Below are 26,662 nucleotides of genomic sequence, written 5' to 3' on the forward strand. Positions count from 1 at the left end.
AGAGCTTGCATCTGAAGAAAAGAGCTTAAACAATACCGTACGCGAGTCAAGGAATTGTAGCCTTCGCACATTTTCACTGCGCTGGCTTTTTGTCGTCATCGAAAATTATGGCTCCCTCACCGGTGTTTGAGTGGCATCCCACTAGGTACATGCAGCCCAGTGAGCTAGGCGACGACTTTGCTTTGCTGGTGCTCAACCAACCCCTGAAAAATGGCATCAACTTGCGAAGACTATGGAACAACGGTGAGTGTACCAATCAATCAAGCAACGAGCCCGTCTTGGATATGTTGTATAAGATGGGTGCCGCTCACTTCCGCGCCGCCAGTTGCGCTAATAGGTTCTCAATATAGCTGCGGTAAGAGTAGCGGCAGACGGCGGTGCCAACCGCTTATATGAGCTCTCGTCATTCCAAGGCAAATTTGTGAGATTTTATTTATGCCCATGAAGAAAGGAACCGCGCCTCTAACATGCCCACAGTCCAATCTCCAAGCCATCATCGGCGACCTGGACTCGCTGACCCCCACCGTCCGCGACTTTTACTCGTCGCAGCCCCAGCCCGCGCAGGTCATCCACGACCGCGGCCAAGAGACCAGCGACTTTGGAAAGGCGATTAAATGGATCCGCGACTCCTACAAGATGGACATTGTGGCCCTCGGCGGCATCGGTGGCCGCGTCGACCAGGGCATCAGCCAGCTGCACCACCTGTACCTCTTCCAGCCCGGACCGGGCTACGACGAGGGCCGCATCTTCCTGCTGTCCGGCTCCAGCCTGACCTTTCTGCTCAAGGCGGGCAAGCACATCATCCACGTCCGCGAGGACGGCGAAAAAGACGTCTTTGCCAAGCACGTCGGCATCATTCCCCTGCGCGAGCCCAGCCACATCACCACAAAGGGTCTCGAGTGGGATGTCACCGACTGGCTGAGCCAGATTGGCGGCAGCCTCAGCACCAGCAACCACATTTTGCCCGCTACCAAGCATGTCGAGATTGAAACGACAAAAGATGTGCTCTTTACCGTGGCACTTCGACAGCTCGACAATGAGGACGACAGCTAAAAGGAGCCAACGGAGAGCAGTTTGTTGATGACGTAGGAAATTTATGAAAGAATATATAAATGATGAGTAAATGAAAATACTTTGCGCGCTTTCGCGATTTATGTATATGCCATGTTTATTCCGAAAACAAAAACCTTGTACGCCACGCTCCATATTACCAAGTCCATGTTTTCTCCCAAAAGCCCACGCAAATTTTCCCCCCCCCCCCCCCCCCCGTTTGCCTAGGTACCTATCGCAGGTAGTGCATCACCAGCCAGCAGAACCCGAAAAAGACAATGACACCCGCCGCGAAAATCCACTTGTCCTCGCGCGCGCGCCTCTCCACCATGCGAATCGTCTCGCCGCTGACACCTAGCGTGTTGGCGACGCTGTACAGCCGCTTCTGCGTATTCTTGAGCATCTCGCGCTGCTGGCCCAGGTCGCCCAGCACCGCCTGCCCCCGCGCAATGTAGTCGTCCAGCGCCTGGTTCGTGTTGGAAAAGAAATTTTGCTCGCGAAACGCGTGCGCCTCGCGCATCTCGTCTTGCGAACCCGTAGTCAGATGCTGCTGCTGCTGCTGCGGCGGCGCCGCGGCGCCGTGTCGGGGGTGAAACGTGGACGAGGTGTTGGTCGTGCTGGTCGTGGCGTAGGGATTCTCGGGTGTCGCGTTGGCATTGTACGGTCGGCGGCCGAGTAGCTCGGTGCGGTTATTCTGGTAATGCGCCTCCTCGCGCGCCTTTTTGAGGTTGTCGATCTGGCTGCGAAATCCCGCGAGGTCCTCGCGGAACCTCTTGACGCGCTCAAAGGCTTCTTCTTGCTTCTTGGGGACGATTTCCTGGCGCGCCAAGCTGTGGTATTCGTCGATGGCTTTCGTAAAGGTCGCTATTGTCACCGACACGTTGCCAATTTCTGCGGCCGAAGTTTCGCCCTTGGACTGCAAGGTCGCCAGCTCGCTGTTGATGGCCTTGCTCTGCCGCAGGGCGGAATTATACACGACATTCTAAAAAATATTAGAACTTCAACGACATACCTCTAGTACCGGTTTTGGATTGCATATCTTACCATTGTGTTCACTTGTGGTCAAAGTTCAGCCTCTGTTCATTACAAAGTGCAGGCAACACGATGTTCTGCCCATACACCTTGACGAGAGCTTCGCATGTGAGGCCACCTTGGTATTTCGGCGCCGGAAAATTGTCGCCCCGCCCTTAGCAGCGCGTTACGCTCAGCAACCTCGCACAACAGCTGCAAGCACTTTAATCAGTTTCAAATGAATATATACTAATTTAGACTCTGTCTTGTGATTTTCCGTGTCAATTGATTGGATTCTCAACCTTACTGGTTGTTTGTTGGTGGTGGCCTCCAAACGCGCAGCTGTGACATACCAAACTCGACAACTGACAGCGCAATGTAACCTGATCAGATGAAATTAACATGTACAACTTGCCCCGTTTCATCGAGTTCAAGACTGTGCTCGCTACCTTTCCAGTGTCCGGATTCTTTAGCCTAGAGATCGATTAAACGTTCCCTCTACCGTCATTGACCACGAGCTACATCTCTAGGGTACGTTGCCTGACGTGGTTTAAGCATTAGGTTTGCCGATTCCCCGAGACATGACGACACCTGCGGTAATGCGGAAAAGCATATTGGTCACGTCCCGACATACGACATGAGGACCCCGCAACATTACAGAGCTGATGTGATCCCACCAAGACGGCGAATAAAAACTTCCATTCAATCACTCAATCACTTAATCAACGTCGTTTGGTTCTGGAGAAGAAAACGCCCCCATAATATCAAAGACAGGCCCATCTAGATATTTCATATAATAATAATAGTCAGCAGGCAGCAGGGAAAACTTTGCACATATATCCTGTGAAATGTTGTTATGTCGGCTATCGTGAAAACGCAGCAGCGGCCGAACGGCAAACAGCCATTAGACCGGAAATCAACAGACCCATTCCAATACCTTTTGCAGCTTAACGCCGAGTAGATATAGTAGCCTGTGCCAGGATGCTCGATTTTATTGATTAATAGCACCGCCCCAAGTATGGTTTCCGGCCGCCCGGTTGCCGAACTCGGCGCCGATTCGGGCGCTTGGCCGTGTACGCTAGTAACCGGCCAGGCTTCTTGCAATACCGCTTATTTCAGTGAATATTTCCAGCACGATTATACCAATTGCTCTTTTCAGCCTTTAAACGCCTCAATCACACAGTTCATTTTGAGTGTCAGCAACAAACTGTTGCTGTATCATTGCATCTATCATCTCGCTTCATCTCCCTTCAGTGAGGGCGGCAAGAAATCCGCCACAAGACAGTACTACTTTTCGCAGATGATGCAGCATTATTTCACGGAATAAAATGGAACGAAAGACCTGGTCAATAGAACACGGCTACACCGAGTTTACAAAGGAAAGGCTCCTACCTTCCGTTGGGCCTGTCTGGTTTGCCGGCATTGACTTCTTCAAGCATGCCAATTGTTGTTGGCCGACAGGAGATATATCAACAAGGAATTAAGGAAACCATAATTGAGATCTTCATTTGTCTCAAAGAGCAATATGGGGGGCCAGGCTCGATCGGACAATGAATTGCAGCGGGCGGAGGTCGAGGAGGTGCGGTCACAGCCTTCTGCGCCCGACAACGAAAAAGTCCCCATCCAGCGGACTAACTCACGAGCGCCCTACTCAGTGCACTCCAAATCTGTTAAGCGGTTGTTGGTGATCGCCGCGTCAGCCACGGCCATCTTCTCGCCTATATCAGCCCAGATCTACCTGCCCGCGCTGATCCCCATCGCCAAGAGCCTTCACGTCAGCGCGACCAAGGTAAATCTGACCATCACCGCCTACATGGTCTTCCAAGGCATCACGCCCATGTTTGTTGGCTCACTAGCCGACGCGGGAGGCCGTAGACCGGCATACATTGTGTGCTTCGTCATTTACCTTGCCGCCAATATTGGGCTGGCGCTGGCCCCCAACTACGGCGCCGTACTCGTCCTACGATGTCTCCAATCTGCCGGGTCTAGCAGTACTGTTGCGCTGTGCACTGCCGTCGTGGCAGACGTGGTGACGTCTGCGGAAAGAGGACAGTATGTCGGCTTTACCATTATTCCCTCCGTCCTGGCTCCTTCGTTGGGCCCCGTTCTGGGAGGTGTACTATCGCAATACCTGGGGTGGCGATCGATATTCTGGTTTTTAGCAATATCTTCTGGCATTGCTCTGTTGTTAATCATTGCATTTCTTCCGGAAACGTGCCGACAAATCGTTGAAGATGGTTCGATTATGCCGCCACCGAGTCATCGCACCGTTCTTCAAATAGTCCGCTTGCGTAGGAAGAATCACAAAGCCGATATGACAGCTGACCTGGAGGAAGCTCCCGAAACGGTTCCCGGTGCCAGCGAAAAGAAGTTCAAATTCGAGCCACCCAATCTTTTGGAAGCAGTCATGATGCTCTTCCGTCGCGCATCCGGCCTCCTGCTCTGGTCCAGCAGCATCATATTCGCTGGGTTCTACTGCATCACAGCTGCTATGCCAGCCATCTTCCACAAACGATATCACATGAATGAGACGCAAGTTGGCCTCATGTATCTGCCCATCGCGGGAGGCTCCATCATTGCCGCCTTTGCCGTCGGCCGCGGAATGACCTGGAACTACAAGCGACACTGCGCCATGACCGGAATTGAATTTGATCGCAGTAGGCAGATGGATATGTCTAATTTTCCCATCGAGCGCGCACGTCTGGAGATTGGTATACCACTGATGGTGCTCGCGGGGGCGTGCCTCATCGGATGGGGCTGGGCCGTTCACTTCCGCGCTCACATTGCAGTGCTGTGTGTCATCATGGTATTTCTCGGAATCGGACTGATTGGCATGACCAACGCGACAAATGTGCTCCTGGTGGACATGCATCCGGGAAAGGCGGGCACAGCGACGGCCGCGAATAACCTCGGGAGGTGCCTAATTGGTGCTGGCGCCACGGCGGCCATTATACCCTTGGAAAGAGCCATCGGCGTTGGAGAGGCATTTACAATTGTAGGAAGCTTGTTTTTTATTTGCCTTGCACCACTGGCGTTGCTGGCGTTGAAAGGCATGAAATGGAGGCAAATGCAGAACAAGGGCAAATAGCTGGGAAATAGCATAAGTCAAATACTGACAAAGTGTATATGTATAGAAGCAGTCTGAGCGCGATTCGCATAAAAAATACGGGAACATAAACGGAAGTTGTGTTCTATCTTGCCAAGTTTACGATCCTCTGAAAAGACCTCGCTTCGTCCCGTCTCTTCGGCCTACCACCACGGCGCTAACAAGCATCAGCTTAAGACACAAAAATGACCCAATTTTCTGAGCAAAAAAATCATAATGCTGCTGCGCCCGTTTGCTTAAAAAATCTGACCGTGTGACGGCTAGAGATTTCTGGGAATTATAGCATCAAAGAGTCGATGAATCGGTCTCAACTAGACTGAGAAACTCTGGCCTCGCAAAGTGGCAGGTAAGTTGTTGGTGCGGTGATCGGTTCACCGCATCGGACCATTTCGCGTCATTGACGTTGACCCAAACAGGCTCCAAGCGCTCAGATGGCGATTGACTTCAGAATACTTTCATATGGGTAAAATGTCCGTCATAATGGCGATTGAAAGCGCTTACCTACTTCGCTATCCCTTGGGGGCCATCGTCCTGGCGTTGGCGACCCTTCTCATGGCAGTCATCACACACAGGCTGTTCCTCGGGCCTTTCTCTCACATTCCAGGGCCAAGGTTAGCCGCTGTATCAAGTATATGGTACGCATATCACGCAAGAAACGGAACCACCGCTGCAATAGCAAAACGGTTACACCGACGATATGGCCCAGTTGTAAGGGTTGGGCCTAAAGAAGTGTGGTTCAATACCAAGGAAGCTTATGATCATATCTACAGTGAGCATCCTCATGAGACCTCGTACCCTGTTACAGATTTGGAAAAAATGCGGCTGAGATGTTACCTGGACAGGCACGGGAATACGTGGGTACGAGAAGTCAGATTTCTACTGTAAGCGATGCAAGCGACGAGAGGGCATCAAGACAGCGACTAACATCTGTCAGTGGCAACGGCTCTTACGAGACCTCGTATCGACTGGCGTCTGCATGCAAGCTTTGATGATAATCTTGACCTTCTTTCTGAGACGGATATGAATCGCTACAGGCTACAACGCCGGCTAATAGGTCGGGTCTACCGCACAGCCAATGCAGTCCGTCGTGAGCAAGCCGTCGACAAAGTAATGAACGACGTGATCAGGAAGTTCGACTCAATAGACGGCGCGGAGATCGATTTGAAAGAGTGGATGCACATAATTTCCGTCGAGTCACTCGGTGCCATGGTGCTGTCGTGGTCACCAGGCATGATCAAAGCCGGAACAGATCGCGCCACCAGTTACCAGAGCTACCTTGGCTGGCGCCGAAAGTCTGTCTTTGGACTGTTTCCTCTGATAGTCAAGCTTGAAGTCAACTATAAATGGGTTGGGCGGTTATTTGGCATCGTTTGGGGCGTCACATATCAAACGCCCAAAGGATTCAAGCCCTTCTTCCCCGTATGTTTCTCTGAATCCAGGCTTTACCATGCCAGCCCGTCATCGACTGCTAACGAAAGAAACCAGGAGGTGGCGAGAAAGGTAGCGCGACGAATAAAGAACAAGTCGAATCCGACTAGCAGCCAGAGGGAGGATTTACTCACAGATCTGATAAACTTGCACAAGGACAAACCCGAATTCACAGAGTCATATCTGCGAAAAATGGCCATTACCAACTTTGGTGCCGGACACGAAACTCTTGCGTCTACTCTGATAGCCATCATGGCCATGTTAGGAACGCACCCAGAAGCTCAAGCAACAGCAACACATGAGATCCGTTGCCAAAATGCGGCAAAGTCACGAAAGCCAGGAAGCAACATAAGCTACGCAGATGCATTGGAGCTGGTGTATACTCGAGCTGTCATCAGAGAAGCCATGCGGCTTTACCCTGTCATCAGCATGAGCCTGCCACGCGTGGTGCCCCTTCACGGCAGCGGGCTGCAGCTCTCTGGGCTCCGTATACCACCTGGAGCTACCGTGGGTTGCAATCCCGTCTCCCTCCATCGAAACGAAGATATTTGCGGACCAGATCCCGACAAGTTTGACCCTCGTCGATGGCTCGCCGGCAGCGGTACGCCAGACAATATCCGCGCGCTGGAGCGGTACAGCCTCAGCTGGGGTGGTGGCTCACGGACTTGTCCCGGCAGGCATGTGGCTGAAATGATTGTGCTGAAGTGTGTCGTGCGACTACTCGACCGCTTTGAGGTTCGCGCGGCCGTTCCTCCGCCCGAGGACCAAGGCCCGACTTACTTTCTGGCTATGCTGACTGGAGTTCGCGCCAGCTTTGTGCCTTTAGAGGAGTGTGGAATGAAGCAAAGATAGATGGGCCCCTGTACTGGAAACAAAAAAACAAGTATTAGCAACACGCGAATGGCATTACACAATCAGTGGCGGCATTTTGTCCGCGAGACTCTGCGGCTGCTGGTCAGCTCTTCTACCTTGAGAGCATCTACACCGAATTTCTGTACCTTGGATTAAAACTCGATCCATTGCAATGGGAAACGGTGGCAGCCGACTTGGTGATGACACCCTTCTTCTGGGACGTACATGAGAGTCCATGCACAATATTCAGATACGAACAAGATCAGTGGCGAGCCACGTAGTCGAGTTACCGAGGTGCTCTGAGACTTCGCAAACTCGCAGCCTGGCACCTACCTAGCAACCTGGCACACCTGGCTCTCCTCCCATCCCAGAACTTGCATTGTGTTGTAACTAGTGGAGGAAGGGCTGCGCCAACTCGGGTGGCGTTCGGTGCTTTCTCTGCTTCCGTAAAACGTGGCTTGCAACTTCGGGCTGCACTGGGTTGCCCATTTGTTGTGCTATAAGGGGATATAGGCGCTACAAAGATGTGGCGCGTCCATTTTTTGAGCGTGTACTCCGTAGCTCAACACCATTCGATAGCGGGGATAACTTTGACAATTTCTCGAGGTGGAGACCAGAAAAACGTGGGTAATGGACCAGATGCGCGATCCCAGGCCACAAGTGGCGCAAATATTAGCTTCCTTCATTCCTTCATTCCTTCAGGCATTGGGCAAGCCAAAATCGCAAGCAGTTACTTACGTTTTGTCACAGCCTGTGGCACCCAGGCCCATCACAATCGGAGTATTGCACCTGAATTGCTCTCTGGTTCTGCAGAGCTGGCAACTGGTACCTCTCGGCTGGTGTTAACCTGCCCAACGCCATGCATGTTATCGAAAACTGGGACTATTTGGCGACGGCGACTAATTTGCTTGGCGTGAGCGAGATGGACAGTGGTGCGTCTAAGCTGGTTGGCTGGGTACTTTACCCGTGCTCTTTTCGTGAGCGCCGTTGATCTTGCATCCAAGGGAAATCAAAGGTGATCATTGTAGCGGACGGCGAACGAACAAGAGGTGGCGCGACCAGCTGAGGCTAGCAAAGACCTCCTCTACCCGCCACTGCCCGGTTTCTTCGTGGCGGACGAAAAGGAAAAAAAAATACCATCTACAAAGGAAAGGGCTAGTCAATGAAGCCATTTGAAAGGAGGGGCAGACAGCTGAGATCGTGGAGGCGAACAGGCTAGTAAACTTGGTGAAGCTGTCGCATGGGCTTCCCCACGGGCCCTCGGAGCCGAGAGAGCTCAGAATAGATTAACTTGCGGCTTTTAGTAAAAACCATTAAGTAATAGAAATACGGCAGACGAAATCGTGCGGAACCCCCTTTCTGGTTCATGGGGAATTATTCCTTCGTCCCTCAGCATTAATCATTCGCATGTCACTCGACTTCACTCACAAGCGTGCAATCGCTGTGCACCCCTCGTTACATTTTCTCCCCGCCTCGCCTCAGCTGAATTACGTGGTAATGAGGCTACAAAGTATAACGGTGGCAACTAATGCAGCAGCACTTCGTGATCCGGATGCTTGCCCCGAGAGTGATATCCGTTGCTGACGTGCGATCGTCGTTGGCTTTCTTTGGCCTGGGCAATGATGGCAAGTGCCAAGCTGCTGGCTATGCACGGGCCCATGAAATCTGACATTGCCAATGCAAAATATTAAGGTTGGTAGACCTGGCAAATTGCCACAAGATGCCGCGACGGGCGGCCAGTCTTGGGCCTTGGCTGTGCTGCATTCGGCCAGAATAGCCAATGTTGCCAATGTTGCCGAGCCCGAAATCTGTAAAGCCAGGATCCGCTCGTGGAACTAACAAGGGACGAACTCGTCTTTGGCGGCTGGAATGGGCCAACATGGCGCTTGGTGGGTGATGCCTGAGTGCCTCCGCGCTGTATAACCAAGGTCAAATAACTACCTATTTACCTTAGTGAACACGGACAAGAAATGCACGCGCCATGTAACCATCACGCCACAACCCTGGCAAAAGGACCGTCAAAGTGGCGAATCAAGCACGGAATAGATTCGGTCTCATGGGCATTGCGAGTATCTTGGTATTGGCTTATCTCTCGTTTTTCTCATGGCTCCTATGCCCCGTAAACTGGCTGGGGGTATGGCGTGCGAGGAGGATCCCACAAAAACGACAGTCATAGATTACCTCTTATGCAGCGGCTTTGTGCGACCAACAACACTTCACGTGCGAATGAAACGAGAAGACAGTAGGTGCGTGTAACCGCGGAACGTCCATTCCTGCGACTGCGTCCGAACTGATAGGGCGCTGGTGAACTCTGGCGAAAGTTATTAGCAGCTAGCCAACCGGCGGTCCAGCCCTGCATTTTGGCTTTTTTATTAGCTTGGCGTTTAGACCGTACGGTTAGTGGGTACGCATCTTTTTAGCATCCTGTGCCAGCTTATTCGCGGCACGAGACACCACCGTCGGAATGAGAGTTGTGTGGGGGTGTAATAGTGGAAGAAAGTGTCGAGATCCGTGGGGGGGGGGGGGAGACGTCTACTCGTGAGCAGTTGTGGGCATGTGGGATATTCACGGGTGAAGCGGTATCTGCTGCCCATATGAACATGCATTCAACCGAAGAGAAACTGCATTCAGCAGATGCGAGGCGAGTTTGAACTTGCTTCTTTCTGGTCTCACATGGTGCCTTTGACCAAGGGAATCGATGTTCATCGCGCCCCCAAAGAAGTAGCTGTTTCCACTAGCCAGTGGCTGCCGGACGAAGTGAAAAAGTGCCACTGGCAACTCGACCAACGAAGCGCTTCGCCGCATTGGGCAAAGCCGGCCTCAGTGCCACCACCGCAGACTCGAGTGTTTGGCGCTTGCGCTCGCGGTGGCGGTCGGGCAGGGCAATCCACCACTAAGTCCTCGTGCCCTGACACGAGATGCGAGCCAGATGGCGTTGCTGGCGTGGGTCTGGGGAGTAGGGAATTGCAATGCAGGCTGTGTGTTTGGCTAATTCGCGCGGAACATGTGGTGGTGACCCGTGGTGTGGTATCGAGCCCAGATCAGGCTGAGCAGTGAGTTATTAGGTAACGGGCTGATCGCTTTCGTTAGTTTATGATAACTATTGATAACTACAACGAGAGAGGCAGGTACTTTCGTAGCAGATGGTGCTGAAAGATTAGAAAGTTGATACCTTGTCAGATAGAGTAAGTATTTAGGCCATCACGACGCTGTCATCTCCTATTCGGCTACGACGATGTAGGCTGTGGTAAACTGAGTAGCTGAAAGACTAGGAAGATTCTGGAGCTGAGCGAGAGACAAAGAGTCAGTCGGTCAATCAGGCCAAGCAGGATGCAGCTCCCTGATGAATGATGGCAATGCTGCTATGTTGCAGAAGTTTGTTTGTGCGGATGCAACATTGCTAACGCTGAGTGGTGGGGCCCGCTCTAGCACTGGAACGCTGCAACGGTTGGCCTGGCCTTTTTATCTCTACCTACGTTGCCTACCTAGGTAGGTACCTAGGTAGGTACGGTAGGCTAGGTAGGTACAATCTAGGCACTGTCTCAGTGATAAACACTGGAATAAGGTTGCCGCTTCAGTGGCAACTTGCGCTCTGGCCCGCCCCGGTTGGCCCCTGAAGGCTCCAGATGCCAGATGGCCTGTCTTTGCTATCTTTGCCCGCTGTTGGGCCCCGCACCATCTGGTTCGCCTCGCCTGACCAGTTGCCTGCCCTCGTCTCCTCTTCGCCATCATCATCTCTCGAGACGTTGACCGACAAGAATCATCATCGGCACGCTTATTCTTATCAAGATATTCCCATCACACGACAGAAACAACTACAACTCGAACCGATACCAGAACAAGAACGCAAGTAGAAAATAAAAAATTATACGCCACCAGCCAACGCCACCAACCACAACCCAACCACCATCACACCCAAGCTAGCAAAGACTAGCGTCACTCAACTGCAACACCTTCTCCTCCTCCACATGCATAGCAGCAGATATGTTGCAAATCTGCTAATGAATTCAAAAGACCCGCTCCAAATTCTCGGCATCCCCATAGCTCTAGGCCCTCCCAGTCTTACTTGAAGGCCTTCTTCTGCTTCTCTCCAGGTTCTTTTGTTCAGCCACCACTGCCGCCAGTCTCGAATAGGCAAGCCCTCCGCCGCTTCAGTCTTGGCTCTCACACAACTTGACTCTCCTAGATTTCCAGTCGCTCTTCACCTGCTGCTGCCGCCCCAAACCTAGTGCTGAACCCCAGAGTGCTTATCATGCCCACCCAACATGGGGACTGGCCGAAGCGGCCATGTAAGTGCATGGCGTGTCGTAATATATTTAGAAGACGTCCAGCGCCCATCTTCCGATTCCTTACTTCTGCCCTTATTGGTGTGAAAGCTCTACTCGATCTCCTTTCTTTCTGAGAACACAGCTTGTACTTGCTGAAAGCAAGCCAGCTTCGCGAGTCTCCTTCACACCGACCAAGATAACCTCAGCGCTCTGAGGGCACTTCAAAATGACGTCTGCCGTCAACCTCGACAACGACGCCATTGCGCGCGCCGGTCTTGCAGATCCCGAAAACCACGGTATTCACAAGATTGATGGTGAGAAGCGCCAGGAGGACTTTGCCATAGAGAAGCACCAGAACGACTTTGCCGTTGATCAGCAAAGCATTCACACGGATGACAACGACTGGCCCGACAAGCCAACGCCAGAGCAGCAGCGCACTCTGCGCCGTGTCTCTGGCAAGATCAAGTGGGCTATGTGGACGATTGCCTTTGTCGAATTGTGCGAGCGTTTCTCCTACTACGGATCCGCTGTCCTCTACACCAACTTTGTCAACCACAAGCTGCCCAATGGCTCTACAACCGGTGCTCCTCTAGCGAGCGACCCTCATCCACAGGCTGGCGCTCTCGGCATGGGCCCCAAGGCTGCCCAAGGTCTGAGTTTATTCAACATGTTCTTTGCCTACATTATGCCTCTTCTTGGGTACGTTTTCTTCTTTCTCGGTACTGAACCAGGTTCCATGCATTCGTGCTAACAAGCCCTATCGCAGTGCCTGGATTGCTGATGCCCGCATGGGCCGTTTCTGGACCTTGCATCTGGCCATTGGAATCTCGACCATTGCTCACGTGGTCCTTGTCGCCGCCTCCGCTCCCAGTGTCATTGTTCACCGTGACTCCTCCTTCGCCGCTTTCATTCTTGGGCTCCTCTGCCTCTGCGTTGGTACAGGCTTCTTCAAAGCCAATGTCTCCCCTCTTCTGGCTGAGCAAAACGAGGATGTGCGCATGCGCGTTGAAGAGCGCAAGGGCGAACTCGTCATTGTCGACCCTGCTATTACCAACACTCGCATCTTTCTCTACTTTTATCTCTGCATCAACATTGGCTCCCTCACTGGCCAGATTGGCATGGTCTACGTTGAGAAATATGTCGGCTTCTGGCTCGCTTTCCTCATCCCCACGGCTCTCTTCCTTATTGCCCCCCTTGTTCTTTGGTCGCAGAAGAAAAATTACAAGCTCACACCGCCCACCGGATCTCTGCTGGAAAAGTTTCTCAAGATGTGGTTCTATGTCCGCAAGAGGTCCCCCTCCCTCTTCAAGTTTGACTGGGATATTGCCCGCCCCTCCAAGGTTGCCATCAGCGAGCGCCCGTCCTGGATGACTTATGACGATGCTTGGGTTGACGAGGTCCGCCGTGGATTGATGGCTTGCAAGGTCTTTCTCTTCCTGCCTGTCTTCTTCCTCGCTTACAACCAGATGACCGGTAACCTGACCACCCAGGCCAGCACCATGAAGCTGCACGGAGTGCCCAACGACATCATCCAGAACCTGAACCCAATCTCTATTGTCGTCATGATTCCCATCTTTGATCATGGCCTTTACCCTCTCCTCCGCCGCATAGGAATCCCCTTTACCCCCATCAAGAGAATGACTGCCGGTTTCTTCATGGCCACCCTTTCCATGGTTGCCTCCGCTGTCATGCAGTACTACATCTACCAGAAGAGTCCTTGTGGCTGGCGCGCCAACGGCACCATCATTAATGACGCAGGAGAGGAAGTGAACTGCCCTCCTGCGGACATTAATGTCTGGGCTCAGTGTCTTCCCTACATCCTTATTGGTGTTGCTGAGATTCTCACCAATGTGACTTCGTACGAGTATGCTTTCTCCAAGGCGCCCGAGAACATGAAGTCGTTGGTCATGAGTGTCAACCTCTTCATGAGTGCTCTCTCTGCTGCCATTGGGCAAGCTTTTACACCTCTCTCCGGCGACCCTCTTTTGGTCTGGAACTACACCGTCATCTCTGTCATTGCCGTTGTTGGAGGCACTGCATTCTGGTTCTGCTTCCGCCATCTCGACGCCGAGGAAGATAAGTGGAACATGCTCAAGAAGTCGGAATACATCGGCAAAACCCAACCTGGTGTGGGCAAAGCTGCCGATTTGGAGCACAACAACTAAAAGTTGACATGATGGAGATGACGGGTTGTTTGGATTTACGGAGGATGATGTTGATGTATCTATAATTACGTATATGCAGCTGGTGCTGGATAATCATACCCATTTGAGTTTAAATTGTCAATCTATTCAAGCAAACAAGTGTTCATTCCACGCAAACATGGCCTCAATTCTTGAATGGCGCTTCAAAGCAAAATGAACGTTTTGTGTCATTATCGGCAGAGTCCGGAGCGGCGCAGGGCTGAACCACACTCCGGCGAGCATTAACATGGCACTAGGCGGCATCGACACCCAACATGGTCAATCGTCAGCGTCGTCGTATTCATTTCCTCTTTTACCTGCAGAAAATTCCTTGACCCCTCGACTAGGCCAACACATCTAGCTAGTCAATTTTGTCTCGAAGTATTTGGGACATGACTCCAGATCATGCAGCACAGTGGTGGTTCTTGTTCGGGCGGAGAAAGCCCATTGCGAGTCTAGATATGGCTTCAGTCAGGCCGTTCAGTCTCGACCAAGCGACAGGTGGAAAAAGTGTGAGGTGATTCTGGTGACGGATTTCCGCCATGACCATAGTCGAATGAAAACAGGAAAATGCATTTGCCAACTCTAAATGATTCGTTTGCACGATACAACCCCAGTTGATGGGATGCCGTAAATGCCCAAGATAATAATAACCCATACACGACTCCTCATTCCTCGTCCCCCCCCCCACCAACCCACCTAACTTAGTTTCTAGACAGACATCTTCATCGCAATCGTCTTGTGCGGGTCGTAGCCCTTGACGACAAAGTCCTCGGCCTTCCACCCGTCAATGCTCCCACCCCTTTCCCGCAAAATCTCCAGCGTCGGAAACGCGCGCGGCGCGCGCTCGAGCTGCACCTGGAGCGCCTCGACGTGGTCCTTGTAGACGTGCGCGTCGCCCATGACGTGCGTCAGCGAGCCGGGCACCAGGTCGCACACGTGCGCGAGCATGTGCGTCAGCAGCGCGTAGCTGGCAATGTTGAACGGCACGCCGAGGCCCATGTCGCAGGAACGCTGGTACAGCTGGCAGTGTAGGTGGCCTCGACTCTTCTTTTCCCTCTTCCCCTCCTTCTCCTCCTCCTCTCCTTGTTCCTTTCCTTCTTCCTCTTCATCCGCCGCTGCTGCCGCCGTCCCCCGCGGAAACGACACGTAAAACTGCGCAAACATGTGGCACGGCGGCAGCGCCATCAGCGCCAAGTCTCGCGGGTTCCACGCCGACAGGATGATGCGGCGATCATACGGCGTGGTGCGCAGCTTCCTGACCACCTCTGCGAGCTGGTCGACGCCCTGGCCCGTGTAATCCGCGTCCGCGTCCTTGTATTCCGCACCGAAATGCCGCCACTGGAAGCCGTACACGGGGCCGAGGTCGCCGACGGCGCGGTGACCCAGGCCCGCGGCGTCGAGGAACTCGCGCGAGCCGTTGCCGTCCCAAATTTTGACGCCCGCGGCGCTGAGCGGCAGCGACGACGTGCTGCCGGCCACGAACCACAGCAGCTCCGCGACCACGGCGCGCAGAAACACGCGCTTCGTCGTGAGGAGCGGCAGGATGGGCGTGCCGTCGGGCGCGCTCAGCAGGAATTTGAGCGGACGCGGGGCGAATATCGAGAGAGTGCCGGTGCCGGTGCTGAAAAGAGCACGTTAGCTTGGGGGGAGGCCGGGTCGCTGGTGGTGTTGAGGGCGGGTTTGAGGTGCTTTTACCGGTCTGGTCTATGCTCGCCATCTTGTAGAATCTCGCGCACGAGATTGAGATATTGGTCTTCTTCATGAGGTTTTGTTTGCGTCATTTTGGAAGAGGTAAATCTTTTCTATGTTATGTTGGATGCAGAGCGTGAATTTGGAAGACGCGTCGCGGGGCACAAGAACGCGTAAAGTGTTTAGTGTTGGTCGATCCCCACCCAAGCAAGCAATGACGCCACCTTGAAGGGCGAGAACAGAACGGAACAATACTCTGTGCAATGCTCGTATATTGATACACTTTATTTGCTTTCCTATTCTATTTATTGCAGTAACCATCTCCGTCAACCAGGGTATCATGCGCTATTTGTTATTTCACAATCTTCTCCAACGTTTACAGACGGCGAAAGACCTTGCCCATAATCTCCCGCGCCTTTAACAAATTGACCACGCTCATGCGCTCATTGCTCAAGTGCGCCGAGTCGCTCGCCCGGCCGCAGGGAAGGTGCGCGGCCGGCGCCTTGAACTCCTTTTCCAAGAACCGAATAGCGGGAATAGAACCCCCTTCTCTGATATAGAGGGGCCCGCGCGGTTTGGATGCCTTGTTTTTGGGACCAGGCTGACTCTTTCCCAGGTTACTGTCCGTGTCATCCGTGTCAAAAGAGTCGGGCCACGCCTCGATGATGGCCTGCTCGAGGATGCGAAAGATGTTGTTGGTGGTGTCGCCGAGCCACGGCTCGGCCTTGTTGTCAATGCTGATGCTCAGCTGGTTCTGCGACTCGAGCGTGGCAAACTGCTGCTGCAAAAACTGCGTCAGCTCCTCGGCCACGTCGTTGACCTCTTGACCGGGCACGAGACGCAGACTAATGTGCGAGTTGGCGTGGCTGCTGACGAGGCTGCCGTCGGGACCAGACACCTTGTAGCTGTGAACAGTCAGGTTGGGCTCGCGCCATCGCGCCATCAACGACCGCTTGAGTGTTTCTTCCGAGATGTTGTCCGAGCGGCCACGCTTCAAAATGGACACGATATCGTCGTAGCGCGCTTCCTCTGCCGGGGTCAGAGCTGGAATTCCGCTGTAGAAACCCCGCATTTGCACCCTGTTGCCAGCGCCCTTGAGCTTGGAAATGATGCCAGTCAAGTCCGAGAGCGGTTCATTCATCATGAATGATCCATCGACTCCAGAATGCGTGTCAGGTCGCGGCGAATCGACACAGACAGTGGCATGAAGAACGCCACGGAGACCGTAGGTGAGGCAGGGCACCTCATCATCCAGCCAGTAACTATTGGCCAGAAGAACATAGTCAATGTGGCCGATGCGATCCTTGTTTTGTCGGACGGCTTCCTTGAAACCTCGCGACCCATACTCTTCTTCGCCTTCGATTAGGAAGATGATGTCATTCTCCAACTGCTTGGCTTGCATCAAGTCAGTCACGGCATATAGCGCCGCTACGACGGGACCTTTGTTGTCGCTAACACCGCGTCCGTAAATGTACCCATTGATGCCCGTCACGGTGAATGGATCCGTTGCCCATTTGCCCGTCTCATTGTCGGCAGCGACAACGTCGTAATGACCGTAAAACAGGATCCGTTTCCGCGTCTTGGCCGACTCCTGCTTGGCCGAGAACTTGGCGTAGACGACGGGGTTGTGTCCGCGTTCTGTGCTGAGCATCTCGACATCACCGCCCAGGCGCTTAAACAGAGCACCGAGAAACGTCGCGCCTCTACGGCAGTCTTCTGCGAATTCTGGCTTGGACGAAACTGTCTTGTAGGAGACAAAGTCTACCAAAGTGGAAAGCAAAGGGTCATCGCCGCCCTCTGCAGTTTCCGCGACCGTGGTATCTGAACCTGTAACCTCCCAGATGCGAATGTTGTCATCGTTGGCCCCAGTTATATAAAACTGCTCGTTACGGTAATTTACCACTGCAGAAGCCAGAATCTTGCCTTGGTGAGCTTTCCAGCGGCCGAGGCATTGGTATTTTTGTGTGATTTTGTCCGTAGGATGCTGATATTTGCCGTAGTGCACGGTGCTGAATTTCTGATGATAAAAATTAGTCGAACATCGTGTGCTACCATGTGTGACGGCACTTACGCTTGCATGACCATCTGTAGACCCAGTCCACAGGAAGCCGCAGGCCATTTGCAGAGCCATAATGTTGGACTCGCCCGTCTTGATGACTCTCAACTTTTGCGCAGTGTCGAGATCCCACAGCTCAACAACACCATCCAGCTTTCCAGAATACAAGAATGACCCATCAATAGCCAGCGAGAGTACAGATTCTGCGTCATCCGTCCCCAAGGTCATGATTTCTTCAAGCGTGCCGCGATCAGGCTCGTCTTCGTCCAGACCTTCTCGTGTGCCGCGACCGAGCGCCCAGAGTTTGATGGTGCCATCGCCTGCACCAGAAATCAAAACATCGTCTTCTTCATCCACAAGCACAGTAGGGCCCTTGGCCATGAGCATACAGTAGACATAGCCATAATGCGCAAAGTTGCGAATGGAGCCGCCGTCAATCTCCAGCACCGTGTTGGCGCGGGGAATCAGCGCCCACCGGTCCTCGTTTCGCCTCGGCGTGCACGTCCCACCAACGGCCTTGGAGTCGAAGAATCTGTGGTTTCGGCGGTCGGGGTGCTTCTGCGAGCCCGCAGCCACGACGGCAGCCGGGTCGCTAAGCCGCACCCACTGGATCGACGTGTTTTGCGCGCCGACGTACAGCGTGTCGTGCTGGGTGCTATAGGCGGTGCTGAATATGTCACCGACGTCGTAGGTGCCGTAAATCTCGTATAGGTGGCGCAGGGTCTTGGGGCACCACACGTTGATGATGGGATCGCCTGCGCTGGAGAAGAGCAGCTTGCCGTCGGGGGAGAGGAACAACGAGAGGATGCTGCGCTTGTGCGCCTGGACGTGTCGAAGTTGGTGAAAGGTCGAGAGCGACCATGTTATAATCTCGCCGTCTTGCGTGCCGGCGTAAATGGCATCGTGCTCGGGGCTCGCGGCGAGAGCGAGGATGGCGCTGCCGTGCTCTAGGCTGTGAAGAAGCTTCGGTTTGCTCTCGGGCGCAGCCTCTGTCGGAGGGGGGCTGAGAGATGCTGCGGTGGCAACGACTGCATCAGGCGTAAGCGACGGCATGGTACGAGTGTGATGCGGTGAGAGCCCGAAGCTCTGCGTGATCGCGTGTGGTGGCCAGAATCAAGGGACCGGGGACAGACGAGGTGGCATGCGTGGGGGATAGAAGCAGGGCGTGTAGTCAATCGATGCTTTGACAGCCGGATAACTCTGTGGGAGAAAAGTGATTGAAGAAAAAAAAGAAAGAAAGAAAAACAGGAAAAATGTAATGAGAAGCACAGGAGAGAAGTAGCATGGCAAAAGTAAAGTCTGTCTTGCGAGCCATGCAACTTTGCAGGCCGATGGACCGCCGCCGACGATGGTGTGCTGGAATTGTGTCATTGCGATTTTTAGTGGAACTTGGCGGTGGCTTCGCTTCATTCGTATGGAAGCAATATTTTTCGACTCTGACTCACCCACAGCATAGACATGTCTAATAATGACCGACTGGGTTCATGGAGAAAGATGACAAGGAAAAACACTTCGACTTACGTTTTTCCGGCTTCAGGCTCCGTTGAAGAAATTGTTCTGCTCTAGCAATCTTGACGCAGCCATTGCAGTTCGACAGGCCAGTACTGACCGCCGCACTCACTGTGGACTCTTCAGTGTCGCTGCGAAGGATGCCAGGAGGAGCCATGATTCTCTTCTTCTAAATAGGGGGCCGAAACTTCAACTTGCAAAATAGTGAGTCAATTTAGCACGACGCAAGCGAGGAATCGCCAATGCTTTATATAGTTAGCCTACGGATTAACTCGACACCAAAAAAGCAACCATCCTCGAGTTGTAAGACATCGGGACCCTGCAGAAGCCATGCACTGCCTGCTGCAAGCCTACGTAGCACCCGGCTGAGAAAGATCGGTGAGAGCCTGCCAGTTATATGCGTGGCGGCGTACGAAATGCACCCGGCAAGGGGGAAAAGGACACGCGCATGCACGCTCCCCTGCAAGACTACTGTAACACGGCGTCCTTGCGTGATCAGCACGTTATTTGCGACCGAATCAGCACTACGCGGGTGGCATTAAGGAGTATCCTAGAAAATCTGGCTAATAAACAAAGCATCCAATCGTTTCCATGCAAACTCACAGTCGCCCCTCAATCGAGCAAGACCTCAAAGTCGAATTCTCGATTCGTGTACAGGCAGTACTGCGGCAGCGTCCAAGGACCGCACGACGCTCCGCCAAGACCGTGGTGCAGCCAGTCCAGCTTCACCACGCTATCATGCCTCTTCTTGCGGCGCAGCTGGTACGGATGGTGAGCCGCCTCAATGTCCATAGTGGAATAGTGCACTGCATTGAAGCTGGCGCCGTCCTGTGCGCCAAAGTTGGCCCGGATGATTCGGCCGTTTTCCCCGTGGAACTCGACCTGCCGGACGTCGGTGCGATTGCCGCCATCCTGTGGATATTCATAGTCCACAAACAAGTCATCTACGGTCAACGCCCAGTTGCCAATCGACTGCGACAGCTTCTTGTCTCGGTATGACTCGCCCGGGCCGCGTCCCCACCAAGTCACATTGGTGATGCCCTTGATGCCCGCTGAGATGCCGTATCGCGCAAATGTGTCCGGAAGATCGTTTCCTTGTGCCTTGCCGTGCACGTGCACGTGAATAGAGTCGCCGCGGAACGTGTACGTCAAGACAGTATCGACACCCCAAGCGAGCACGGGTGGCGCAATTCTGGCAGTCACCTCAATCTGTACTCCGCCAGAGATGGACATCCACTTCACCTGGCGCACATGCATGCCTGTTTGGTGAAGACGACTATCTTTCCACTTCCTACCATGACCACGGCTGTCGTTGTCCGTCTGGGCTCTGTAAAAGTCCATGGTAAAGCCTTCTGAAAGCAGGTTTAGGCCCGGCTGGCTCGACCTGGTCCAGCCGTTGAGCTCGCCACGGAGGAGATTAAAGCTCCATTTAGAGTTACCGGATGCCGAGGAGATCTCAAGCGCCGTGTCAGATGTCTTGCGAACATGCGCTTTGGCGCTGGTAAGCTGCATGGGCAGTGAGTCTGAAAGAGCAACAGGCTTGGAAAGTTGAAACTCGCCAAATGCCACCTGGTGTCCGGCCTTTGCCCAACTTGTATCCTCTCGAAGCTTGAACGAGATAAAAAGGTACGACTCGCCGGCCAGCTTTTTGACCAGGTCGGAGCTGTACCCCTCGAGGGTGACTTTGGCTTCACTGTGGGGTTTGACACCTACACGCCTGTTAGTCTGGACCGAAGACGATTCAAAGATATGCCATACTGGTAGGGATTGCAATGTCGCCGCTCGCAAGGTTCTTGACGCCGTCTGCTCTGATTTCCCAAGTCGCCTCGACGTGGTCGAGGCCAATCAAGTCGTAACGATTGATGACTGTGAGCACATTCCCCTCTACCGAGATGGTCTGTACAGGCTCAATGGCCTTGGCGTACTCGATCAAATTAGGGCCACGAATGTGATCTGACCATATCATGCCATCCATGACATAGTTGCTATCGTTTGGTTCGTCACCAAAGTCACCTCCATAACCCATGTACTCCTCTCCATCCTTGGTTCTAGTGCGCAGACCCTAGAAGCTGTCAGCAAAGGACTTACAAAAGTGCGAGTCAATCTATAACGTACATGGTTGTTCCATTCCCATACAAAGCCACCCATAACACGGGGATGCTTGTAAAAGGCTTCGACATACTCTTTGGCGTTCCCGCACGAGTTGCCCATGGCGTGCAAAAACTCACAAATGACGAGCGGCTTGACCCAATCACGCTCCTTGGCGAAATCTTCAATCCACGAGACCCCCGAGTACATGCGGCTATAGATGTCAACCGTCTTGGCCTGCTGGTCACCCTCGTAGTGGACGAGACGTGTGACATCGACACTCTTGATGTAGTCGTACATGGCTTGGTGGTTTCTTCCATAAAAGGATTCATTGCCCAAGGACCACATTATGACAGAAGGGTGATTTTTATCGCGGCACACCATCTGTCTGGCACGGTCGACATAGGCTTCGGCCCACTCTGGATTGTCAGACAAAGCGTTGTCCTTGAGGCGAAACATGCCGTGGCATTCAAGATCAGCCTCGTTGAGAATCCAGAGACCCAGCTCGTCGGCAACGTCGTAGAGTCTGGGGTCATTGATCTGATGAGACGTGCGGACGGCATTGAGGTTATGGCGCTTCATTGTGAGCAAGTCTCGTCTCATGAACTCGTATGGGACCGCTCGGCCATGGTCAGGGTGATGCTCATGTCTATTTGTGCCACGGAACTTGATAGGCTTGCCGTTGACACAGAAAATGCCATCAATCAAGCCAGCAACTCTGAAACCAACTTTCTGGGCCAGACTGCAGCCTTGTCCGTCGAGGAAATTGAGAACAAGGGTGTACAGATACGGCGTTTCCGCAGTCCACTTGTTGGGATTCGCGACAGCCAAAGAAAATTTGTAAGAGGTGTCGACAACCTTGGTGTCCGAGATAACGGAGTGACCAGTGTGATCGAGGAGCTTCAGCTCGACGCGCGATGATGCGCTCGTGTCGACCTTGACATTGAGTGTGGCGTCTTTGAAATTGTCGTCCAAGTCGGTGGTGACAAAGAAGTCGGTGGGATGTGTCTTGGGGAAGGCATGAAGGTAGACGTCGCGAAAGATGCCGCTCAGCCACCATTCGTCTTGGTCCTCGATGTAGCTTCCGTCACTGCGCTGATATACCTCGACGGCAAGGACATTCTCGCGACCCAGCTCGATGAGTTTGGTCACGTCAAACTCGCTGGGGTTTCGCGCGCCCTGAGAATAGCCAACCTCCTCGCCATTGACCCAGACGGTGAATGCAGAGTCAACGCCCTCGAAACGGAGGCGGAGCTGGTGTCCGTCAAAGTGGTCTCCTACATGGAAGCGTGTCACGTAGCGACCGCATTCATTATCCTCGTACGGAATATTGGGGGGGTCACAGGGCCAAGGATAGTCAAAGTTGGTGTAGTGAGGACCCTTTCCATGGCCCTGTAGCTGCCAGTGGCCGGGGACACTGACGTCGGAGAAGGCGTAAGTGTCAAAGTGCTTGCGATAAAAGTGTCGTGGTCCTTCAAACGGGGACTTGGAGACTGCAAATTTCCAAGTACCGGAGAGACATTGAACTTTGGCCTTGTTGATGTCTCGGGTCAAGGCATCTTCTTCCTTGTCATACAAGTAGAAATAGCTTCTGGGGTAAAGGGTGTTGCGATGAATGACCTTTTGGGTGCTCCAATCTGGAACAGCACCCGGAAAAAGGTGCGCTTCCGTCATTGCCGTGCGCAGGAAGAAGCGACGCGGCAAAGGGCGGTTAATACTTGAAGTCGTTGTGATGAATATCAGATATCTGCGAATACAGATGAAAGCTTGTTTCAAGCCGTATCGAGTGTTGCAAGCGGCGCACCGAGGGATTGTATTTATAGTCGAAAAGATGGTTTGTTGCCTGCAGAAGGATGTTGACAGAGTTGACTATTACCAACACAACCTTCCTCTTTCAGAAAACAAGCTTAAAACGTTGAGAAGTGAATTCGAGAGTCACTTGATGCTGGGTTGCAGTTGTATAAATGCTCAAGGTTGTCAGCAGACAAGGAGTCGTGCCATTTGTCGGGAAGGGGAGCACGGTGGCACGCGTGGTTGAGTGAGTTAACTCTTGAGTACCTACCACCTGCCCAGGTACCTACCAACCTACTTCAGTACCAGAGCGTGCATTGGTACTGCGGGGGTGTAGCGGGGACTGGTGTGGATCATGGGGCCTCCCTTGTGCCAAGGATAAGGTAGGAACAAGCCAGGCCGGCAGCAGGTCAATGGCCACCTGTGGGCAAAATAGACCTAGGCAGACAGGCATGTTTGGCAGTCTTGTATTAGTTACTGGTGATAGCGGGTGTAATGGTGTAATGACGGGTGGCAGCAAAGAATGGCGGCGCCAATATTCATCTGCCGCTGTAAGTCGCTGCTGTAGGTACCATGCAGGTAGGTACCTACCTTAGGTACCTAGACACCTAGCTCTAGGTACCCTCTGCTGCTTCCACTGTGGATCCCTCGTGAAGCACCCGAAAGCTAGCTCTCTCCCCGCACCAGGAACGAGTTCGGGGAACAAGCAACCCGCCCGTGTTGGTGCCAACCGCCCCACCTCACACACACACACTCTAGAGAGGTCTCTGATGAAACTAATGGGTCTTGCGCACTTTTTGAGGAATGTTCAGAAAAAGGGACTATATCATCTGATCCATTTCCATGCACTTTGAAATATGCACAGCCAATTGATTCAAATGAAACTGCACACATGCCGGCGAGCTGCCGAGCTAAATCTGTGCATCGTGCCGGCTGTGCAGTAACGGCAGTACAAGTGGCTCGGCCCTGTAATGTCGCAGCGCATCCGCCTAGAGCGCATCTGATACCACCCGCACAGCCATCACGCACAGCCTTGGCCGTCCCAAATTAACACGGCATCAACTTCCTCTTGCAGCTTGCCAAGACGTCAAAGACCTCTCCAACTTCCTCCCCTAGGCACAATTATCGAGTTGTCTGATCACAGCTCGAATCATAACTGCTCACGCGCTGCTGTCACGTTCCGTCTCATGCAGGTTTAACCGCTGCATCTACCCGACTCTGTCGAGGCCGAGAAGCTACACAAGATATCGCATGATCAATATTTCGAGATTTCACGAAGCAAAAATATGCATCTAGCCAAGGACGATCTTTTGGCAACCCCCCCATTTCATCTCTGTATAGTACGATGCCTCGTATCAGCAAGAGACAAATCAGTCCCAACTGGTCTGCTCCAACTAGGTTGCCCCAGACTCGCTGCTGTTTTCATGCTAAGCTGATGCAGCAGACGTCGAGTCTTGCCCATCTTCTTGTGTTTGAAGACGCTTGTAGTGGCTCTCTCTGATACTAAAGACAATACAAATGGTAACAATTTGTATGGCTGCCTCGACAAAGAACGGCAGACCGACCCAGTCACCCCCCAGACTCATGCCAACACGAAGAAGCGAAGAAATAATTGGTCCGGCGACTATGGCGCCCAAATTATTCATGAACACGACCGCCATGTAGAGAGAGCCAGTACGGTCCGCTTGGATATTATCAACGCCCGCCATGGCGGCAATGGTGCTAATAATCGCCGGCATGTAGCAGCTTTCCGTCATGTAGAAGACGAGTGCGGCAATAAACTGCTCTGATGTCCTGGCCAAACCCACGAAAAGGCTGCCAAAGGCGAGTGAAAGGATGCCGGCACGGGCAATAACGAGATCCTTTCCCATGGCGGACCGGGTCTTTAGTAGGTGCCGACTTGCAAATGGGACAAGGAGAACCATAACAACAAGCGTTGTAGTAGAGGTCACGGAGACCATTAAACCGGCCTAAATAAGGTAGAACAGTCAGTATTACAACTTTTTTCAAGAAAATGTAATGCATAAAATTAGCGCAATTTACCTTTGCCCAAGACCAGCCATATCTGTGAGTTGCATATTGCTGTCGAATGCCCGACTGTCTGATGCCAATGGTGGAAATCACAAGGCTTATCAGTAAAAGCCCCAACTGGCGATTCTGGCTAAAGAGCTTGCCAAAGCCCATGACGCCTTTTTTGGTTCCGCTCAGGCCGTGAACGATTGCTTGCCAGGCAGAAGCGTTACTGTCAGTTTGCGTCACAGGCTCGCCCGAGGCCAACCCGCCAGGCAGCGTAAAGGACAATGCAAGTTCTACGACAAATATGACACAGCCGAGTGACTGTGCAAATACGGGCCCGATATTCATTGCCCAGTAGACAAGGAACCCTCCAAATAGCATGTTTAATGTGGTGATTGAAGACACGTAGAAGAGGATCTCGGCCCTGTGATGGCAAAAAGTTAGAGAGGACTGCCTATACAATTGCTTCGGTGAAAAAATGGCACACCTGTTGTCTTTTGACGCAATCATGTTGCACACGGTGTAAACAACGGCTTGCCAACCGATGTTACCACCACCAATGACGGAGCCGATAAACACACAACCCCAAAGCATGCGTAAATCAAAGAGCTCCGGGTACTGGGCTTCATCACACAAACCCCGCTGATCAGTACGGCAAAATCACAACAACAACACCTGCAACATGGAAAAAAAAAAATACTCACTGACGACCAGGTAGAGCGTCTGCGTAATGACGCCACCGAGCGCGACGAGAATCAGCATCGCCCGCGGCCCGTACCGATCCATAAAGACGCCATATGGGATCGCCAGCAGCAGGCCCGGCACCAGCGACCACGAGTACTCCCACCCCGCAATCAGCGCCAGACGGTCCTGCACGTCGAGGCTCTTCTTGCACACGGGGTCCTTGTACCAGTCCGTCACTTCGGGATGCAGCTGCTTGCACGCCGCGCCCTCAATCAGCTGGTTGCTCGCCGTGTCCACGAGAATCGCCGTCAGGTTGGACGTGAGCAGGATGAGCAGCGAAGAGACGAGGAGCCCGCGGCGCGACCACAACGACGACGACGACGACGACGACGACGACGACGACGCTGTTGGCTGGGTCGTCGTTGTCGTCTTGGGCAGGGCCGCGTCACCACCAACACTCGAGGCGCCCTCGTGAAGCAGCGGTCGCTGCTCGTCGGATCGGTCGCCGTCCGAGGCCATTGTTTGGAGCAAAAGACGGTAGAAAACGGGGAAGGGAATCTTGTTCAGCAGTGACAGCCGTCCAGGTCTTGCTGCTTTGGCAACGGCAGCGAGAATGTAGCACGACGAGGCTGTTGTTTGCAGTTGGTGGAGTCACTACCTCCACGACTGCGAGGACCTTTGCTGACATCCCCCCAGGTCAGTGTTCCGGCCATCTCAAAAATTCGACACCTGTAAGCTATTTCGGAGAAAGCTTTTCATCGAGTTTTGGATACTACAGCAATTCTGAATATAAAATTTCTCAAAGACTCTGTCAGAAAACACCTTCGCCCATGTACACTATACTCTCCTACTTGACCCTCACAAGCGGGCGCTCGTTACAGCACGGGACGAGCCATCTTGACATACTTTGAGAGTGTCAGCAGATGGC

General features: G+C 53.0%; 9 protein-coding genes across 9 annotated transcripts; 4 read left to right on the forward strand and 5 right to left on the reverse strand.

Annotated features, from left to right (window-relative positions):
* Positions 1-107: 107 nt before the first annotated feature.
* On the forward strand, positions 108-1,053 carry BBA_05831 (thiamine pyrophosphokinase; the record flags this gene model as incomplete). The annotated part of the gene is made up of 3 exons (XM_008600928.1): positions 108-243; positions 351-421; positions 478-1,053. 3 exons carry the CDS (start codon positions 108-110, stop codon positions 1,051-1,053), a joined length of 783 nt encoding a protein of 260 aa, XP_008599150.1.
* A 229-nt stretch (positions 1,054-1,282) lies between these two features.
* On the reverse strand, positions 1,283-2,190 carry BBA_05832 (vesicle transport V-SNARE protein; the record flags this gene model as incomplete). Its single annotated transcript, XM_008600929.1, has 2 exons — positions 1,283-2,032; positions 2,170-2,190. 2 exons carry the CDS (start codon positions 2,188-2,190, stop codon positions 1,283-1,285), a joined length of 771 nt encoding a protein of 256 aa, XP_008599151.1.
* A 1,396-nt stretch (positions 2,191-3,586) lies between these two features.
* BBA_05833 (major facilitator superfamily transporter) lies at positions 3,587-5,149 on the forward strand (the record flags this gene model as incomplete). The annotated part of the gene is made up of 1 exon (XM_008600930.1): positions 3,587-5,149. One exon carries the CDS (start codon positions 3,587-3,589, stop codon positions 5,147-5,149), a length of 1,563 nt encoding a protein of 520 aa, XP_008599152.1.
* A 498-nt stretch (positions 5,150-5,647) lies between these two features.
* Positions 5,648-7,447, forward strand: BBA_05834 (Cytochrome P450 CYP528A4; the record flags this gene model as incomplete). Its single annotated transcript, XM_008600931.1, has 3 exons — positions 5,648-5,936; positions 6,010-6,048; positions 6,222-7,447. 3 exons carry the CDS (start codon positions 5,648-5,650, stop codon positions 7,445-7,447), a joined length of 1,554 nt encoding a protein of 517 aa, XP_008599153.1.
* Positions 7,448-11,941: 4,494 nt separating this feature from the next.
* Positions 11,942-13,880, forward strand: BBA_05835 (putative peptide transporter; the record flags this gene model as incomplete). The annotated part of the gene is made up of 2 exons (XM_008600932.1): positions 11,942-12,414; positions 12,482-13,880. 2 exons carry the CDS (start codon positions 11,942-11,944, stop codon positions 13,878-13,880), a joined length of 1,872 nt encoding a protein of 623 aa, XP_008599154.1.
* Positions 13,881-14,609: 729 nt separating this feature from the next.
* BBA_05836 (dihydrofolate reductase-thymidylate synthase) lies at positions 14,610-15,682 on the reverse strand (the record flags this gene model as incomplete). Its single annotated transcript, XM_008600933.1, has 2 exons — positions 14,610-15,522; positions 15,597-15,682. The coding sequence occupies 2 exons, from the start codon at positions 15,680-15,682 to the stop codon at positions 14,610-14,612; spliced, it is 999 nt and encodes a 332-aa protein (XP_008599155.1).
* Positions 15,683-15,966: 284 nt separating this feature from the next.
* On the reverse strand, positions 15,967-18,699 carry BBA_05837 (WD domain-containing protein; the record flags this gene model as incomplete). Its single annotated transcript, XM_008600934.1, has 2 exons — positions 15,967-17,607; positions 17,662-18,699. 2 exons carry the CDS (start codon positions 18,697-18,699, stop codon positions 15,967-15,969), a joined length of 2,679 nt encoding a protein of 892 aa, XP_008599156.1.
* A 1,068-nt stretch (positions 18,700-19,767) lies between these two features.
* Positions 19,768-22,917, reverse strand: BBA_05838 (glycosyl hydrolase family 2; the record flags this gene model as incomplete). The annotated part of the gene is made up of 3 exons (XM_008600935.1): positions 19,768-20,864; positions 20,914-21,217; positions 21,271-22,917. 3 exons carry the CDS (start codon positions 22,915-22,917, stop codon positions 19,768-19,770), a joined length of 3,048 nt encoding a protein of 1,015 aa, XP_008599157.1.
* Positions 22,918-24,461: 1,544 nt separating this feature from the next.
* Positions 24,462-26,253, reverse strand: BBA_05839 (MFS transporter, putative; the record flags this gene model as incomplete). Its single annotated transcript, XM_008600936.1, has 4 exons — positions 24,462-25,004; positions 25,078-25,474; positions 25,538-25,692; positions 25,759-26,253. The coding sequence occupies 4 exons, from the start codon at positions 26,251-26,253 to the stop codon at positions 24,462-24,464; spliced, it is 1,590 nt and encodes a 529-aa protein (XP_008599158.1).
* Between the last annotated feature and the right edge of the window lie 409 nt (positions 26,254-26,662).

This window comes from Beauveria bassiana (genome assembly GCF_000280675.1).
Source record: "Beauveria bassiana ARSEF 2860 unplaced genomic scaffold BBA_S00016, whole genome shotgun sequence".
Lineage (NCBI taxonomy): Eukaryota > Fungi > Ascomycota > Sordariomycetes > Hypocreales > Cordycipitaceae > Beauveria > Beauveria bassiana.